Source organism: Lepidothrix coronata, unplaced genomic scaffold, assembly GCF_001604755.1.
Source record: "Lepidothrix coronata isolate B3197 unplaced genomic scaffold, Lepidothrix_coronata-1.0 Scaffold6, whole genome shotgun sequence".
NCBI classification, from domain to species: Eukaryota; Metazoa; Chordata; class Aves; order Passeriformes; family Pipridae; genus Lepidothrix; species Lepidothrix coronata.
The window spans coordinates 7,307,937-7,328,700 of NW_016690186.1; the positions used below are offsets into that span (position 1 = coordinate 7,307,937).

Consider the following 20,764-nt stretch of genomic DNA (forward strand, 5'->3'; position numbering starts at 1 on the left):
TGGATGTAAGAGATAGAAAGAAAGAACATTATCCAAAGAAAGTTGAAGTCTTAGTTAAAAATCTTAATACAGTTACCACCACTGATTTCACTCAATAATGTCAAAGGATCATTCGTATTCAGGAATAATTTCTTCCATCATATCTGTCTATGAAGATATTAGGCTTTAAAAATAAAAAAAAGGTCACAGAAGTATTATGCACAGATTTACTCCTTGCCATTACAGAGTCTGGAAGCCCTGACATTTAAGATTACTTGAGAGTAAAGCTGTCTGTATTTGCAATTTGAAATGAGAAAGTATATCCTGCCTGTTTAAATTTTTCTCAGACAGGTTGCCCAAAAAGATGATTTTAAAGATGCCCAAATGTGTATCAGCCTAAGGCCATATTGTACTTGCTTTCAGTTTCAAAGACCTCCTTTCATCTCTGAAGAATGGAATGTTGTTTACTGCTCAGGATGTTTTGCCATGTTATCATGAATGTATGACAAATGTTCTGCTTCTTGAACTAGAGAGTGTTTGTCAAAACCATTCTTTATTCTACATGAGAAGTCTTAAGCCTTTTATAAATCCTGCTCAGACATATTGGGACACTTAAAACATTTAAGTCTAAACATCCTTCTCAAGTTTTCTATCCTGCATAATTTCACAAAATAGAAAAAAAAAAAAGGTCTGCAGAGAATTGCTTTCTGGTAGCATGAAGCCTAAGTACTCTGCACTGGAATGCAAGCTTGCATGCGAGAAATGAAAATAGTTTCACTGGCAGAATTATTTTCCCCTACTGCCCTCACAACTCAGTCCAGTAGAGCAACCTAGACAAGAAGCACCTTAAAATACAGCAGGTAAATTTGTGACAATGAAATGTTATCAATGTTATGGTCAGTTTTAGGTGTGTTATGCCCACTTTTTTTCAAACTGCCAATGTAAATAATGGATCACCACTTTTCAATAGGAACACTGTTGTCTGTCTCGCTTTGGCACAGTCTCACAAAGCTTTTAATAAAGCAGACATTACACAGATGATGAGAAGTAACTGAAAAGTACCTAACAGGCAGACTTGTTAAATATTCAGAAACAAATCCGGCAGTAATTACAGAAAACCACTATGAAGAACAAGAATAGTTACTTGATAGAAGCTTGGGGGAAGATGAGAAAAGGATGGGGAAAACTGTTCTTGTGCTAGACTCATTTTTTCAAGTTTTTCCAGTGGTATTCTAAAAAAGTAACTATACATTGAGCTTCATGTGAAAATGCATTAAAAAACTTCAAAGAAAGGAAGAATAGCTGCTCAAAAGCTGTGAACGCTGCTTTCTGCAGCTTGTTTAGAGACATATTCCTTCCCTTCACTTGTGGTAAACAGGGAGCATTGAAAGACCTAATTGTAATATCCATGTCAGGGGAACAAAAAAAAAAAAGAAAAAGAATCAGTGAAACAAGTCTATCTCACCTGCTTAGTGAGGTCTCCTGTCACAGTCCAGGATGAAGAAAAAACTACAGGACAGATGCCATCACTGCCTCATTTACACTGCAAATAATTGAGCTTTATACAAGGTCCTCCCAGACTCCACTATGCAAAAATTACAGAGTATTTTCAATTCTAGCATCTATTCAAGCTTCCTGGGCCACAAGAATGAAAAAGACTTTAGGTTCATCAGAAAGGACAACTTTACCATCACTTCCTCTACATGAGAGTTACTTTCCAGGCTTCTGCTCACTGATTGTGTCAGCAGCAAATCAGCCTTTCACTTGAGCAGTATCGAGGTTTCCTGATAAAGAGGGGAAAAACTGGCAGTAACACTTGAACGACAGCCGGCAACACATTTCTCCCATCTCCAGCAAAGATGATGAACAATAACAGCAGTAGGCTGTCAGTCTCCTTAGAATGAACTTCCGCAGCCACGAAAGCTTCCCAGGTACTGGAAACAGTTAATCGCCAGCACATTAAGAGATTTGTTCAGAAAAGAGTTGTTAAAAGCACTTTTAAAATTCAACGTGAGCCAGAACTGGCTCATTGCAGGAAGTGAATAGTCTGGCTTTATTTATTTATTTATTGCTTTTTGGGAGGGTCTAGCCAAGGCAAGCTCACAGAATATTTGAAAAGAGTCCCTATGCATTGTGCATGGATAAATGTCCACATCAAATGTCAAATCAAGATCCATTTCAAAAGTCATCCAAAACATGCATTGTGAGTTCAACAGAGGGGCCATAACATCTACCTGCTGTGGAAGGCCACCACAGCCTCGTTACCCTCCGCTGCAGATGGAAATTTCTCTGAGTCATCATTTCATTCCATCCTTTACACAGTGCTCTTATCCACAGTTCTTCCTTCAACACACAATTAAACACCCCAACAAATTTATTGGAAACAATCCTTTCCAGCACCTATCACACAAACTGGGTTTCTTACAGAATGTAACAAACCATTTCGTGTGAAAGAATTTTCACTTCTTCCTACAGGGAAAGATAAACATAATTCAGTACGAAGACATAACACCATGCAAGTCATTGCAAGCCATGTCTGTACCTCCAGCCCAGATCCAATGTTTGATGAATCCAAAGGTCTTTTCTTCCTCGGTCCGATGGCTGCCAAAGCTGTGAGGTTGGCTTCTCTTTGTTGCATCTGTGCTAACTCCAACTGCTGCATCTAATTTAAAAAGAAAACATCTACATTAATTATGACATACATTATCCTAAGGATCTTGTTCTCTTTATAGCAGCTTCAGACAGCTCTACAGTTCCTACTGACACAATGTGCTTCAGAGCATCTTTCCCTGTCTTTATGGACACTTCTGACAGACTCCAGTACTGTTGTCATGCTTAGAGCACTATAGACCGTGCCATGTAACACCTTTTATGAAGACCATATTGTGGTATCAGCGCAGCCTTAAGAGGACCCTTGGAGCTGGTTTATCAGCTCATAAGCTTTGCCATTTCTGATTATCAGAAAATATTTATCTGAATTGGTTTATGAAGCCGGATTAGTGTTAAAAATCAGACTTACCAAGTTCTGGGAACTGGGCACGTTCTTAATTCAAAATCTCAATTAATGACTGCACAAGCAAGATACTCAATTTCTTCATGCTGTATTACCTGAACCCAGCACTCAATATTGCCATTGTGAAACATCCAACTGAACAGGATGCTGCCATTGACTGCTAGTCTTTCTTTTCCCAGTACATATTTGAATGTTCAGAAACATCTGAAGTAAGGTAGAGAGATATGCTGCATGTTTATTTTCACTCACCTCCAGAAACCATTCAACACAAAGAAATCGTTAGAAACAACCTTTACCTGGGTTAAGTAAACTTGGGATAGAATAGAAACCTACAGCAAGGAGGATTAAAATAAAAAATAAGCTTTATGCCTGCATTTCAGGGTCCATACTATTTCATCTATTCAATAACTATAGGTGCCAGCTGCTCTGGAGCTCAATCCAGTCAAGTCTGCTGACAGACTTCCTAGCTTGGATTGTCCACCTTGCTATTACAACCGCATCACTTTCAGATTCACCAGCTGTCCATCTTGGAGCATAGGTGGAGGGGAGCACTCTTTCTGAAGAGTGAGGTGGAGAATGAAGGTTTTCCAAACAGAGACCTCTGGGTTTGATCTTAACCCTTAAATGATCTGACTTGCCACTAGAATGGCTCCTTAGTCCATTCTCTCCCCATTCACTGGACTTAAAATTGTTCACATGGGGATTTCTCTGCATGTGTATGTGTGCACATCTTAAAAAATTAAAGTACAACAATACCATGGCAGGAAAGCATCCAAATCTCCTCTCCTCCTCCCTCCCACTCTAAAAACAATTAATTAATTGGAGTGCCTCATCCAGGCAATACAGGTATTTTGCTTATTAAGTTTGCAACACACTATGATTTTGCTTGCTTTTCATCCCTGAGAGATCCCATTTGGAGAGGAGAAAAATCAGACAACAACTGAGCTTGCAGCACCTACATGGTATTACTCCCCTACTTGCTCCCACTTAAAGATGAATCCACAACAAAGAAATACTGTGGGGTTTTGGGGGAGTGTTTTGGGGAGAAGAGCTTTTGGTTGGGTGTTTTCTGGGTGGCTGTTTTTACAAGTCTTATTTTACTTCAGATAAGTAGACTTTAGTGATGCTGGCAACTTCACATCAAGTACTGCAGCAGCTAAGGCTATTTAAAAAACCAGTACTTCAGGGCAAGCTTCCTAAAAGGGCATTCTTCCCTGGAAGACTAAATTATCCATATGCTCAATATTTTTTAGCAGAAATCGGGGAAAGCAAGACTTTAACAGATATATTGAGAGTAGAATTTTTGGGGGGTTTGGTGTTCATTGTTTTTCTTTTTTTGAAGATGGGATGTTTCGGTTATGAAAGCAACACTGTTTGCAAGTCAGCTTTGATCACACTATGTAGGCTTTTGCTTATGGAAACACAGTAGTACTTTTTCAATGCCAGATACAATCATTCACTTACCACACACACACACTATTCTTGCTTTTGTGTGCAGTGTAAACACTTACAAGGTTCTTTATCAGAATTCACTGAGTTCATTGGTGTTTTGCTTGGGTTTTTTTTTCCAAATATACAGTATTGCTTTCAAGAAACTTTAAATACTACAGATTTTAAGACTACTGGTGTTCTGAAAACGTCTGAGGTTAACTCTAGCCAGCCTACTTTCATAAAATGTTTAAGATAAACTTTCCTTTAGTCTCAGTCTTGAATATATATCTTTATATTCAGGACCACACTGCAACCAATCAGAGATGGGGGAAAGTAAAACTAAACCTGAAAAAGTAACTTGCAACTTCACAAACTCTGTGAAAGGCTGAGGCTTAGAAACTACTTTTATGTGACATCTTCATCACTCCCTGTGATGAAGCAGGAGCAATAAAATACTTAGAATAAGCACTAAATCTCAGCAACAAAATGCTGAGATTTTCTGGCAGAGGCAGGTGCTGACTCCCAGCCTCAGCTGCCCAGGCCTCCAACACCTGGAGCCACTCCTCCTTACAGGGAGCTATGGAGCATCCCTGTAGAAGTAAAGTACACCTTCCTGCTAGCAATGTAGTTCAGTCATCACAATGGTCACATGTACACCACAGTCTTCTTGCCATAAGAAGAGGCATTAAAACATGCCATGCACACAGAATCCCTCTGGGGAAAGATTAAATTCCAAAAGGCTCCACTGACAAAGAAAACCAGAAGGCGAAAGATAATTTGCTTTACTTTTAAGAACCATTACACTTAAAGTAAAAGGACTTTTAAAACCATTAAACTTAAAGCAAAACCAAAACAAAAGCCTTTATTAGCCTAACGTTCTGCTTCCATCCCTGGGAGTCATTAGAAAACATATCCCCCTTCTCTCTCAACCCTACAAAACGCATACCAACCAGCTCTACTGTAGCTAGACATGTCAGAAACATGTGGCTGCTGAACACTTCTGGCTTGAAGCAGCATTGAAACAAGACCCCCTCTCCTTTTAACAGCTGATGTTGATGGGCAGCCATGGTCAAGTCTGAGGAGAAGACGCAGAGCTATGAATTAAATAGCGAGAGGGCTTTGGGTTGGCATCAGCATGGGGTGGAAAGGACTGGGCAGGTCAAGTCTCTGATAGGGGAGTACCAGAATGCTGCTCTGGCTGAGGATGGGTAGTGCCTTTGCACCATCACCATTTTTACCCCATGCAATTCAAGCAGACAAAGCAAACTGTCGGCACAGACATCCTGCAGGAGTGAGCACTGCTGCTGGAGGGCAGTGCTGGCAGAGAACCCACTAATAACAAAGGAGAGGATGACACTTGGGGGATGGTATGCACTTTCTAGAAACAGAACTGCTGCATCTTTGACCAGGCAGTTCCCAAGACAATGCTGGAAATGCATGTCATTACTAACGTCTACTCTCTCCAATACATTTTCCACCTCATAACCAGTCAAAGGATTTTTCAAAAAATACAGAATCTCACCAGGGTTTTGGAGCAAAAGAAAAAAAAAACTTCATAGTCTTATTGCATTCTACACATCCCAGGGATTTTTCTGAGAACATAATTAAGACAAATGAATTTAAACACTCAATCTCCATAATGGACTCAACAGATCCCCATTAAGTGATATGGGCAGGCATCCAAATTACCCTGCTCAAGCCAGCAAAATCATCTTTTCATCAAGTTTTGTTCCATTAAAAAGTGTGAGATTAAATGTCCAAACATTGTGTGAGCAGTTAAAAGCACAGGATAAGGAGAAGACAGGCAGATAATGCCAAGGGATACTCAAGGATACTGGCTGGCTAATTACTGCCAGATTTTCCTAAACAAGATTAGGAAAGAGCAAAAGGCAACTGTGTAGAGTCAAATCTTTCTTTAACAGTTAGGTTTGTAGCACGTAAGTTAGGGAAGAAAAATCACTGCAGCAAGTAACAGTAAAAGTAGTAAATACACTTCATCAAAATACAACATAGAGAAGTTGCATCTATTGTTTGCCTTTTAGAGGTCAGTTAATTAACACTGGTGTCTTTGACTACAATAGGATACAAATAGAAACTGCCACACCCAGGTGAAATCATAATGTCATACCCATCTTGAATTTTTTCCTTGAAGACAAAAGGGTGTGATGGCAATTCAAGAGGAGCAGGGCGAAGCTGCATCATACATCAGACCCCCAAAGGACCAGGTTTCCCCTCAACCTGACCTACTTTGTCTGCTGAAAGATGCTGCTGTTCCACTAGAAGAATCCAACACATGCTCTGTTCAAAATTCATTCCTCAAGAAGGGCAATGAGAGCGGACAGTCTCATTTGCAAGTGGCAAATGAACGTTCATGCTCCTTCCCCCCCCTTCAGATTTTCACATATGCTAAGAATTGCAGTACAAAGAGTTCTAAAACCCTGTGTATAAAGATCAAATTGCTATGAAAACGTCTCAGAACTTGTAAAATAGTCTTTGTTGCTGCTGGCCTTTTTAATAATAAAAATAGGGTTTAAAGTCTGGTCTTGCAGCAAGCAGGAATCTCTAGGGTGACACAATAACCATTTTAGTTAATCTGACCTGCAGCACAAATCAAGAAATAAGGTATGTTTTAAAGTCCTTCCTTATAGTGAAATGGCATTTGCAGCACAGCTGTAATCACACAAAATGAAAGGTTTTAAAATTGACCTCTCTGTTCTTCACTCAGTCCTCTGAGAAAAATATTTCTTTTTCTGCTCACAGAAATTCTTTCTCACTTATGTCTCATACTCTGCATTTCAGAAAATATGCAGTATCTATTTTTACTATTACACTAGTGACATTTTTGAGGCATTTTAATATTAAAAAATAAATTTCGAATTGTGTAAGAAGACAAGAAGTACTTCAGCTATGAGATGCTATGAGATGCTGAGACTTTTACTTAAAGCAACACCGCAGATTGGTTTTAAACTCTTTCGGTTACAGAGTACATGCTATGTGGTTGTCCGAACTATCAAAGCCCCACTAACTGAAGTTATGCAAATCTCTATATTTTCCCTAAACAGGAAGAATCCCTTGGACACAACTGATGAAAAGTATATGCTACTACAAACAAAGCCAACTAATTCACACCAGCTAATCCATGATGTGTACAGCAGAGGGTGGCTGTATTATCAAAGCAAGGGGAAAAGGAGTGCTACCTAGCTGAACACCTTTCCTACCTCAGAAAAGGACTAAATGAAAGCCCTCGTGTCTGGTCACAAAGCATCCAGCACAGGATTCATGTATTTGGTAAAAACTTTCACAGCAGACAAAAACCATGAAACATTTACTCGCTAGATCCTCAAGAATGGTTTTACCAGGGAAGGTTTTTCTAAAGGCAGAGATGAGATAATTTGTATTATTCAGGGCTCACAGAGCAGTAATAGGGCTGAGGTTAAAGAAAAACCAAACAGGTGGCACTTCTCCAGCACAATGCTGGAGGAACTCACGCTTAGAAAAAAAAAAAAAGCCATAAAATTGTCTTGGCAATGCAGTAACAAACAAATAACAGCCCCATGGATGTAAATGAGTTCAGAAGAAATGCTGGCAAGGCAGATGTGGAAGCTAAACACCACAATTCTGGGCTCGATATAATTAATACAAGAGAAAGACTAAAAAGAATATGTACAAGATACTGGGTTTAATATCAAGCAAAAAGTGGGGATGTCTTCACATATGACATTATAGGCAGATAAAGTACAGGACAGATTAAATAAATATTTAACGTAACAGAAGAACTGGCACGAAAGGAAACTAGGGAAGGCTGAAGACAAGTTAATGTATGCCTAAGGGTTATGTGTGCTATCCAGCAATAAGTAGATCAGGAGTAATAAAAGCACTAAAGTAGATGAACAAGAATTTGTATAAGACTTGCGGGGTAAAAAGGCAAGGAATATGGGCATACAAAAGAGGCAGAAGCTCCCAATTCTATCAGCTTCCACAATAAAGAAACTAAACAATAAATTAACAAATATTAAAATTCAAAGTAAGTAAAAGAAACTGTGACCAAATTTCAACATCTACCATTTTTTGCATCTCTGAAAAAGGAACCTCAAGACCTACATATGCCCTTAACTACATATTTTTAAAGAACTAAATACTGAAGTACCTTTTTAGTGGAGCTACTTATTCCACTGAAATGGCTTCTTTTTCTATTAATTCTTTTTTTCTGACCAGCTTTTTCAAGCAAAGTTTCACTGGGATTCATTGTGTCCTCCATTTAATGCTTTGAAAGTTGTCTACTCTTCTCAGTTGCTTCTCCCTTCATTGTCTTTGCAAGAAAGCACTGCAATTTTTTCACAGTCCCTTTAAGCATTTTAAGGAACTTGTGAAGAAAATTAAAAATAAACCTTAAAAATCTGTTTTCAATCCCAAGCCTCTCGCACTCGTTGTCATAAAACTCAATGAGCATTACTGCCTCCAGCCTCTACCTTCCCTATACAAAATTTTCTGCCCTACAGGTTGAATGTAGCTGAATAGCAGACTTCTCATATGGGGGACATTCTCTGAGGAAAACTGACACTTGGAGGCTGCATATTTAAACATTTACCACCCTCTCCTCTTGCCTATAATGCAATTTCTCTTCTTGCAATTGCTTCCTTTCAAACTGTTTTAATTAGCCATACAATTAGTTTCCACTGACTTTTCCCTCTGTTGTAATTTAGATTTAACAGCAGAAAGGCAGAATAGCATGCCCTGGTTTGATACGCAGTCCTAACTTATAATAGAACTGTATGTAATACTGTAGAATTCTTTCAGGATAATATTCCACATATATGCTTTGGTGGCAGAACAGTCCCTACTGTGGCTGTGTCCCCCAAGCCCAGATGCCTTGTCTGTCTAAAATTAAAGGGTGCAATAAAATGTTTTGGAAAACAATAGAACATTTTTCCAGAATAGCCATGAAGTAATCTACCCACAGAAGAAGGAAAAAAAATAATCTTTCAGCTAATATTTGACATTTCCTAATATATAAACAACTCCACACAAAAAAAAATCCAGGGCACAGTGACTTCGGGACTCCTTATTTTGCCCATTCTTGCTAAGAATTTCCTCTGTGTGGAGTATGTATTGATGTATTGCCTTTTACCAGTTTTTTTGTTCTGCTTAACAATTACTGATACATTCTTGTGTTTTCCAGAACACCTGGAGCATGCTTTCCCTTGTGCGGTCCCATCAGCTTGCCTTACTTGGGAGGCCCAAGGAACTTCCTGGGTGTCTAGCATCCAGGATCAAGCTCTGCATTTTCAGAAACTGTCTAGGCTACTTTTGTTGAAAGGCCAAGAAATAGACTACAGCACACCACACCAAAACCTTGTTCCATAGTTTCTGGGTCAGATACTATCATATATGAGAAGACTTCTCAATGACCCTGAGCAGATCTGCCTTATCACAACATGCCTTATCCAGCCCTTGCTAGACATTACTTTCAGACCAATCACACAGTATTGTAACACTGTATTCATTCACTCACTCACGAGGTCTCCAAGCTAGAGAAAGTTTAAGTTTTTCTTCCACCTGCCAGTCTCTCCATCTCATCATTTCACCCAACGCTCCTTCTCGGCACAAAACTCTCTGGATCTCCATTATCATTTTCTTTTTGTACTTTTAGCCCTAACATTTCCTCTATTAGCAAGTTTCTAATGTAAGGCCATACTTACAGCTGGTTATGTGTCCATTTTCTGTCTCAGAGAAACTGAGAAAAGGCTATTTGAAAATGCAAAACCACGCTTAATGGAGTTTTGTGGGGGTTTGTTTTTCACTAAAGATAGTTGTTATCATCTTTCAGCCAGATGGTTTTCGGGTGGTTTTCGATGCAGTGTCTCAGCTGCTCTTTTCTTAGGTTTCTTCAAAACACCAATATGAATGTCACATAAACAGGCATTTGGTTTGCTTTTTAGCTTGCTCAATAATCTAACGCTTTACAGGATTTCCATCCCTGATTTTCTGCAAGACTTGTAGCACACCAAATCTCTGATGATAGCCTTCTGTTATTTGTAGGACTACACTGCAGCTAACAAAATATATGTCTTTTCAATGATAGTGGTTTTTTTGCCTCTAAAAACATGCAGAAGCAGGCAAGAAACACTATAGAACAATAAAGATAATATAAATCAGGTAATTAAGCAGAAGCTCTCAGGCTGTCACTGAAGGCTCATAAAAAGCAATGAGATCTTATTTTGCTTGCAGCATCTTGTGTTTGCTTTTTTGAGAGGTCATGGTTAACTTTTCCCCTGCCACAAGAACGGTCTTAAAGAATTTGAACGATTAGGTCCATAAGACTAAATATAGAAGCAGCACAAGAGGTGGGGGGGGAAAGGAAACAAAGAGCTTGAAAATCTGGGTTGGAGGTGGTAGGGAGAGCAGCAAAGAATCAGGTTACAGTTACTTGTTACCTGAGAATATGACAGGAAATAAGGGAGTTAGGATGGATATATGAAACAGGAAAAAAAGATGACTGTTGAAAAGATACTACAGAACAACTAAAATTCAGTCATTAGTATGTAACACCCAGAACTCATTGGAATCATGCTGACTCTCTGTTTGATGTTTTTGATAGGTTTGTTCAGTCTCTATAAAAACCCTAGGGTTTGCTATTTTCCTCCCAGTCAGTTGATACTAAAGGTATTGAATTTTCTCAGCATCTCATCTACTGCTGTCTTGTATCTGTGTCAAAAAAATGCATAAGCATGTCAAGCAGGCAGGAACAAATGAGTGGGAAGATCTATGCAGTCATAAGTGAACACAGATGCTGACAGAGCAAGGAATGGGGGACGCAGATCTGCTGCCCACCAGGTGCTTGCTCCACACATTTCTTCCCCTTGCTCAAGATGTAGCTGCTCACCTTTATCCACTGATAGATGCTGCAAGGTGACACAGAGTAAGAGCAGAGATAAAGGTAGTTACTGTGGAAATAAGGTAAGATGCTATCAGTAAAATACCTGTTCACCTGCTCAACCCAAAGCAGCAACCTTGCTCACAAACATTCTGAAAGGTTTGCCCAGGCTCAGCCTTAAGCTTCCCAAAGCCATACTACAAAAGCACTACTCACTTTGAAGATGAGGGACAGAAGTACAAAAAAATTAGGAAAAATTTCTTCACCAAGAAGGGTTGTCAAGCTTTGGAACAGGCTGTCCTGGGAAGTAGTTATGTCAGCATCCCTGGAGGTATTTAAAAGATGTGTAAATGTGGCACATATAGGGACATGGTTTACTTGTGGTCTAAGACTTGGCAGCGCTGGTTGGACTTGATGATCTTTGAGGTCTTTTCCAACCACAATGATTCTAAGAGATCAGGTTTATATTTAAAATTATAGTACACACTGTTTAATACAGACATTTTTACAGGTCTTCTGGGATGCACTGTTCATATGACTTGCTTGCACATTTGACAGTATCCTACAACTACTCAATTTAAGTAAGCTCATTTCACAAAAGGGATGAAGCCACAGATGAACTATAAATACAGCTTCAAGAATTGCATTGACTGAACATTTTCTTTGTAACTGAAAGTACTGTAGAAAGTAGAACAGGAAATAGCAGAAACCACCTAAAAAAGTTATGGTTTAATAGTGCAAGCATCAGGGACAATGAGAGGACTGTATCCTGTCAGTCTGAAGAGGCAGATAAGGCACAATGAAAAACAGGGTTAATTTACCCAGACTTCAGGAACACCGTTGCACAAAGAGCTGGTCCATGAGGAGAGTAAGGACAAAATTCTTGAGTGCACAAAGCAGCAGCTCGGGGCTAACCTTGCAGCTGTCTCTGAAGAAATGTGCACTTTCCATAGGTATTAAAATCTGCCGAAACAGGTGAAAAGGGGAAGTAAATAAAGACTTACTTCATAGCAGGCTACATAGACTAAGAATACAGGAAAGTAAATGACTTAGCATAGGGGAAGTTTGAGGCAATAGGTCATGCAAAAAGGGATGAAAAGGTCACAGCAATTATGTACAGCCTTTTGGATAAAAGAATCCACTGCAGAGTCTCTGGATGTACTTCCAGCAATGTTAAGACATTGCCTCCAGCTGCTGGATGACAGCACATCCTGGATTTATAAGTATTCATTGTTAGGATGTACACCCTGCATTTTGGGAAACTTTGCTTTAGAACATGCTACAGTGCCATTACCCCACACACTCTCCCTTGTCCCCGGGGGTTACCATAAAGATATAAAAGACAGCTTTGATGAAGGCAGGTCTGCATTCCTTCTTAAAGAACTACTAGCGGACAATCAGATCAGGCTTTCCAGTGGATACGGAACCAGACTGACCTGGAAAAGATCTGATTCCAGCTGACAGAGGTATCAAAGTTTCCAAGTTTGGTTTCTTAGGAGCAGACTATAATCACAACATGACAAGACAGACAGACAAGGGTAAGCCATTTCAGACCTTGATCCCAGTATTCACCATGCTTTAGTTACCAGTTGTAGTCTTGGAATATTTGTTGATTTTTATTTTGCTCTTATTCCAGTTCTATTTGTGTTTGCATTTTTTTAATGCAAATGTGTGCTGACCATTTACCTCCTAACTGTCAATAAAGTGCTAAATTTTTCCAGCTGCATTTGCTCTCATTTCCACTCAAGCTCACAGATAAGAAAACATCACTGGCACAAAAGTGCCATGGGTTTATTCTCCATGTCAAGCCTGGAGAAGCTTCTGTCTGACTCATTCTCTGGAGAACGAAGAGGGCAAGGGAATACCAACACAAAGATCTGTGTCCCAAGAGGCACATTTGCCTCCTCTTCTTTTGGTGAAGCAGTTGGAGACTCTCACTCTGGGAGCAGTACAGCATGGAGAAACATGCAGGACAAGTGTGAGGCAGGCTGTGTTAGCCTGGCACAAGATAAGATGAAGGAGGTGAACTCAACACATAGTAGAACAACAAGCACTAAACTTACATGCCTTCTTCGCTCTTGTTGGCTCCTTTTTTGTACACATACATGCTACTTTTTAAAAGAAATCTCATTAACAATATCAACTAATCTAAAAAGAGACCCAAAACACATATCTATACAGAGTATTTTTCAAGATCCTACATATTCTTGTTAATAGAACAAGAGAAAAGAAGCTGCATAAATGAATTACTTTGCTGTCTTTTAATAAAAGAAAGAACGCCTAGAAATAATGAGATGATGCAGAGGTAAAGTCACCTACAAAACAAGACAGATTAGCATCACCCACTGATTGTTGATCCTGGTGGCACTAGAGGCAAACTGGGAAGAGCTTTAGGGCAACTTTGTACTCACAGATTGTAGGAATGAAGAAAGAGTTGTAAGCAGAAAACAAAGAATTAAAACATAGTAAAGCAAGCTCCTTCTCTCCTCTTATTTTACAAATTTCTTCTACTACGGTGCAAATCCAGAGCATTGATTCGAATACTATTTTACTGGATTTCCATTTGTTTTGCCTGGGCTCCTACATTAATCCAAACAATAAGGGCCTTTAAAGCATTCATAAATAACCTGCTGCTGCTGCTGGCACCTAGGAGCCAAGTGCAGCAATGTTAAGCAACAACAAATTTCATAGTTCAAGAGGCACAGTTAAGGAAAAAGGTTGCTCAGAAAATCACTCTCATTTAGCACAAAGATCCTTAAAAATTGCATGAAATCAGTCAAGTAACTATAGAAACCAATTTCTTCAGCTCTGTATCACACGTCTCACACCTCAATTGTCTTTATTATCGTCTGCTGTCAGATCCTTAATCAGAAATGTGAACAGGCTTGATGATTTATTCAGCAGGGAAAAGAATCTGTAGGTCAAGTGAAAAATTTCACACACACATACACACGCACACACATCTTCAACCTTAGGTACTTTCATTTCATTCTGTTCCCAGTAGCTCTGGGGGCAACTCCAGTGAGATCCAATATTAAGGCTCAATTAAAATAAGCTCCAATTAGTGGAGCTTTTTTCTCTCAGGCTAGAAAAGTCAGGAAATGGATATTGGGAAATGTAAAAAGTCAGCTACTGAGAGGAGGCTGCAGACATAAATGAACTTATTTGTTGATTTCTACAGTTGCTATGCAGAGGCCTCTGGGAGTAAAAGCTTAACCAGTCTAAGCTATAAACTAAAACCCCTGCAGCTAAACATGAACTGTGTGAAACAAGGGCTCCATTCCAGAACAGAAAACTGCTGGGCCCAGAAAATTAAAAGCCAGAGGCGTTTTCCATTTAAAACTAAATCCCAGTACCGCCTCCCAGCCAAAGAATTATAAGCAGTATCAGATTTACAAAACGAACAATTACCCTGGAAAAATGTAGCCTATTGTACAGTCCCAGATGCTAAATCTCAAAGTTTCTTCTTTTTTTTTTTTCCTAATCCCACATTATATTCCTAACAAGTGTACTGCTGCAGTTTACAAAGGACTGTTTCTAGACAGGACTGAAACTGCAAAAATAAAATGTTAAAAAAAGGGAGCTCATAATTCATTGACCTCATTTGAAGCAGTGCCCTTGCCTGTGGCAGTTCCTGTCCTTCCCCAAGGCCTCTGCAAATGGTATGCAGCAGCAAAATAAACCCTGACCTAATTGCCAGGACAGGGCTGCCAACCTTCTCTCAACACACAAAGGCAAGCATGGTAACTGCAAAGTCCTACCTCTTTCGCCTTCTGCTTTAACCGCAGTTGCTCTGGATCTTCTTTATTGGAACGGCTCTAGCAAAGGAAGAGGAAAAAAGATTGAACAGAAATTACTGGCATCCAAACACCATCGTATCCGTTAAATATTTAATAAATGACAATTTTCTCTGGTGATTGAAAGATTTAGCTCCAGGGGTGAATGCCTCAATCCAGACTGGCTTCCATCCCCCTCCATGCACATACGTGCACACCCCTCCTCATCTGGGCCGGCTGCCTCTGCTCTAGCCTGAAGCAAGATTAAGCTGAAAATGATGCTAACACTGTCAGTCAGGTCCAGTCTAGGCATGATGTTGTTCATGTCAGCAGCAGACACTTAAAAAGGACAGGAAGTACAGGAAAGAAAGGGAGTTGTATTCATGCAAGCACAACGCTGTTCTTTCAACTCTAGATTAGGCTTCCATCCAAGGGGCTCCAGAATTCGGACTGAAAACAAACAAACAAACAAAACCCAAACAGATGATCAAGCCACACCAGATAGAGCAACATCTACAGATTTTTTTTTCTGCTTCTCTTCTGGAGCAAAGAGAATGGAGAAGAAAGGTACTTATTCTATACTACAACAGCTCCATCAGGGCTTCAAGGATGCTGGGTTAGCCCTCTGATCTTGACTACAGAAAATAAATACATCTGGCAGGGTGGTGGATCTCACCAGGCTTCAGTTTCAAAGCCAAAAATGATCCAGGAAGGATATTTTTGGCTTTTTATTTAATTTTGACCAGTAGGAATAATCTCAAAACCAGAGTTCACCCCAACACACATTTCAAAGAACTCCTGTTATTTTTTTTTAAATGTAAACAGGCTAAATCCTTTTCTGTAAAGCCTAAACTGTCCTAAACATTATGAATTTCCAGCAACAGGGTTAATGGTTACTACATTTAAAGCAGAAATAGAAGAAACCTGAAGATGTTCACCAATCTAGAGGACACAACTACTTCCCTGGAAAGCAAGAATCTTACCTTGGCTGCGCGAAGCAACATTTCACGTTCCTCTTCATCTTTTCTCTGCTTTTCTATGTGATCAAGCTTTTCAAGAAATCTCAGCTGTGCTCTGGTGTCACTACATACGATGTACTTATCACTCCCCTGGAAAAAAGAAGTTTGTTATAGACAACCAGGCCTTTATATACACAACTAAAGCTAATAAACCCAATGGGAACAATCTGAACAACACTATTTTTCAAAGCTGAAAAGTGTAGCCTGTTTTAGAAAGACTTCAGGTGGTACGTAGTTATTTACACATCTCCTCTCCACTGAAGCATGTTTCTAGGTGTCTGTGACTAGTAAGAGGTTATTGAACAAGTGCCATTAAAAACATCTACTCTATATTGACTAAAATTACAACAGTCTTCCCTAACCTTAGTTAAAAGCCTAAAATTTTGTTTTAAATCATCAACTTCATATCCAGTAAACACATTTAGGAAAATATCCTTTCCCCTTTAAAGAGAGAAAAAATTAGAATTTGACATTTTAAGTTTCTAGTGTTTTATGTTCTAGTTTCAGCCATTTAATGCAGAAGTTGAAATAAGCATTACCTGGTATTTCCAAAAAAGTTCTATGTAGCGGAGGGGTGGTTTAGAACTAGTTATAATGAATCTTGGGGGTGAAGATACGGTTTAGATATGGTTAGATATGGTTTATTATAGCTTTAAGAACACATATTTTTGCCTCAGTGAACACTCTCAAGTCATAGGATAGTTTATGTTGAAAGGTAACCCAGGAAAGTCATCTGGTCCAACCACCTGTACAAAATCGGGCCAGTGAATACTAATGACCAGTTCCAACAATAACTGGACACAGGCATTGAAACAAAACTAGGGTCATTTTGGTCTCAAGAGTAGCAATCAGTAGTTCATTTTTCATTCCAATTTTGCCCTCACTGGAACGCCTGAGTTGACATTTACTGCAGATTGGAAAGACAGAGAAAGGAAAGATCCAAAACGTGGTCAACTGGCAAAGGAAAACTTGGGTTTACTATGCTGCTCTTCTAAAGGCAAGCTATTTAAGCCTTGTGTTGGCCAGAAGGCGTTAAGCAAAACATGACAAGGAGCCCATTCTAGATGAGGTATGTCCGTGCCACCTGTTTGTACCACTTTTTAATGCATGTCCTACACTTACCTTCTTTCTCTGTTGCTTTGTGAACTTGTTTCCCTGAGAAATTTTTTTCAGCTTAACACACTAGGTACTTTCAGCAACTTTTTCTTTCTATCTTACCCCAATCTCACACTCTAATGAATCAATTTTGACATACAACTATTCTGAAATAAGCACAGGATATTTTACAGCTGTATTTTAGGCAAGCTTACATGTTAAGTATATAGACTTATCAGTATATATCAATGACTTCAGCAGCTCAATTTTTAGTTTTCAAGCATACTACACTCAGATTCTTCCTCCCATACCCAGTCACACCCTATTAAAAGCTGTAAGGAAAGTAAAAGTCTTCTTGTGGGGCACTGTTGTCTTCTAATCTGAATTCTCCCAACCCGGCCAGAGCATGAAATCAATCCTTCTCCTGGTATTACGTTTGGTCCTTTTCAATGAGCCACCCCATTGTCATGTATTACCAACTGGGGCTAAAACCACACCATATGTTGCAACCAGAGACTTTCTTTCCAAAGCAGTGTCTGTGGCTCTGCAAGAAAGTCCAACAAACCTTCTCCCCGTCTTCTGTTACCGCTCAAGTTTTTTTTTACCACTCCCCACAACGCATACACTACTTTGAATCACTCCCAGTACATTAGTACAACTTGTTTTGAAGCAGCAGCTTATAATAATCCACCACCATACCACAATCCTTTTAAAAGGACAAAGAAGAAAACTGTATTACCAGAAGATTATTTTTTCCAAAGTTTAGAAGTGTTTCGCTTCGGAATACCCAGAATCAGAGTCAGATGTTTACACATATTTTAAGCCAAATCCATGACCCTACACCAATTAGGAATGCAAGTCTCTCAACCGGCAGGTCTCCAATGCACTACCACAAGCTTATATAGGACAAGAAATGGGTGCATCCATAACAGTATTTCAGCTCATCAACTGTTCTAAGAGAGATTATTTCAGGAATTTTTAGAAGAGGAACACCTGCAGTTGTGTTTTGTCCTACTCAAAATAGACTTCTCTGTCATTGTTTAGCACTGAATTGCTTAGACGGAAAACATCACATTGTATACCTGTTCCTAACTTGTAGCCAGCACTGTTATGATGAAGCATATCACCCACACCACCCTATCACCCTACAGATAAAGTAGTTTAGAGCTGCATGTGGGGAAAATGTTTTCCTGGAGCACCGTTTATAGCTCAACAGCATTACCACGCTGCACCATTACCACGCAGTTTATGTTGAAACCATAAGCTCATGGGCTCCGGCCACAGGAGTAGGGCAGCCGTTGCGTGCTGGGATGAATCCATCCACATAAAACATGTTCTTTAATCACTGTAGTGCTTAGCTGTCATTATGAATTCTAGTCTTAGGTATCACCTCACATGCATACTCTTATACCTCAGTAGTTTTCCAGACTGTAGAAGAGAAGGAGCCGAGGAACTAAACCGGCTAGCTAATTCCCATTATGGTCTTACAAAGGCTCCATAAGAGCACTGCAGCAAGAGCTGCATCACAGTGAGCAGTTTACAACAATCTGAAAGGCTATTCCTACTTCAGATAGAGAGACCACCGTGATAGTTTTATCCTAATTAACTTAGTAACTTCCAATTACATACTTTTTTTTTTTTTTCTAAAGTTTAGCAAAAGTTGGCAAGTCTACGTGGTGGCATGGTATGAAGCTTTTACCCTGCCAATTCACTCTCTCTGCAGGGCTATCCATCAGATGAAAGCTGCTAGGCATGAGCTGAGCAAACTGGGAAGAAGAGTTTCCTGAGTATGATCCCATGAATTACTGGCATTTGTACACCAACTCCTACCATAACAACTTACTTTGGTTGTACCACACCTATTCCTCTTACTGTAGGGTTTTTTTGTACTGAAGACAGGCCAATATAAAGCCTTACAAACCAACTACCTGACTCTTGGAAAGGCTCTGGGAAATTATCTGAAATACATGAAGCCCACACTGCACAATGGTACCAATCAATAGCCTAGAGGGAAAAGAGAAGAGGGGGTAAGCACTGGGGGAGATGTAATACAGGGCTATGTAAATATATATATGAATCACAGAATCACACAATATTCTGAGTTGGAAGGGACCCAGAAGGATCATCGAATCAAACTCGTCAGTGAATGGCTCATGAGGATCAAACCTGTGAATTTAGCATTATTAGAACCAGGTTTTAACCAACTGAGTAACGTGACTCTAAAACCCTGCAGCGTTCTGCTCCCAGATTTCTAAAAGCCTGTCAGCATCTCTCGCAGTAACATCACTCACAAATGTAATCCTGTAGGACGCTCCCCTGTAGCAGAATACCATCTTCCTAACAAAAGGGGGTACCTGTGCCTCTAGGATTACTATGCCCATTACTTTTTGTTTGTTTGTTTTGCTTTTGAGAGAAGAGGATAAGAAAGCAAGCTTATTGAAGTCTTACAATCTTATCATTGCTTCTGGCAATTCAATCAGACAAAAACCTATCTGTTTTTCTATTGCTTTAGTTCAATGAGAAATAAATCAGCCCCATAGAGCCTACTGTCCAAAAAACATTTCCTTACGTTCTCAGAGTCTGCAAGACACTTAGTCCTACTAGTTACTCAGGACTTCAGTGTGCCTCCTCACTTTTCTTCACAAGCTCAATTGTACCCTCCACTTTAGAGAAATAACACAGAACATGTGCAAATTTCTAAAAACTTCTCATAAAAAACTGCATACTTCTCCTGTATTAATTTTTTTTTGCTACTATATTTTCTTCTGTCAAAGAATAGCATACTCCAACTGCTTCAGACATCACCACAAATGCTTAAAAGTTTCCAAATAGTTCTTCCTCTTTACTATTGCTGCTCCAGTGCTTAAAGGCCTATAAAAAGTGTTCAGTACAAAAATAACTCCTATTCCATCAGTTAGCTGCTCTTGTTAAACTTCATTAAGTAAAAAGTTCTTGTAAAAACACCAAACCCAAACAAACAAGACCTTAAGAGTTGACAGATACATTTAACTTCCTTTTTTTTCTAAGACAGATTCATATTGAAAATAAGGATCAATATCTTATTATTCAATGACACGAAAAAAAGGCTATTTTAGCCAGTAAATTATTGCTTCCTATTTGTACCATACAAGCATATCAAGGGATACTGGCTTACTGGGACCCAATATACTTTATATTGAATGGAGCTAATAAGAGGGGCTTGTATTAGATAGGGAGGGGAGGGAGTCTGAAGTATCGGGGTGGGGGGGGAAGGGAGGGAGGGAGGGAAATCTTGAGATCAAAAGGGTCTCTGCCTTCACATGGAGCACCTTCTGAAAGTAAAATACTCAATTCAGTTTACCAAGGCTTTTTACTGCATCAATATTGCAGTTCTACCAACAGTAAATGCATAAGGAAAACACAAGGCCCTAAATCAACCCACCATCAAGAGCATTCAAAAAGAGCTTTACATGTAAGATAAATTTTGCATAACAGGCAACACTTCTATGGAAGAGAAGAAACACATGCATTTAGTCTTATGCTAGGTTTTAAGAGCACCTGTCCAACAAGTCAAATAGAACAGTTATAAGCTATAACT

The 20,764-nt window shown here is 39.4% G+C and overlaps 1 protein-coding gene across 2 annotated transcripts in view; it reads right to left on the reverse strand.

The window, feature by feature from the left end:
* Positions 1-20,764, reverse strand: part of TAF4B (TATA-box binding protein associated factor 4b) — a 70,454-nt gene that overhangs the window by 10,752 nt on the left and 38,938 nt on the right. For both annotated transcript variants that reach the window (XM_017833846.1, XM_017833857.1), the window contains exons 12-14: positions 16,057-16,182; positions 15,059-15,115; positions 2,522-2,641 (exon numbers count right to left, since the gene is read on the reverse strand). In XM_017833846.1, coding sequence (XP_017689335.1) covers positions 2,522-2,641; positions 15,059-15,115; positions 16,057-16,182 — 303 coding nt within the window. The remainder of the gene's footprint in view (positions 1-2,521; positions 2,642-15,058; positions 15,116-16,056; positions 16,183-20,764) is intronic.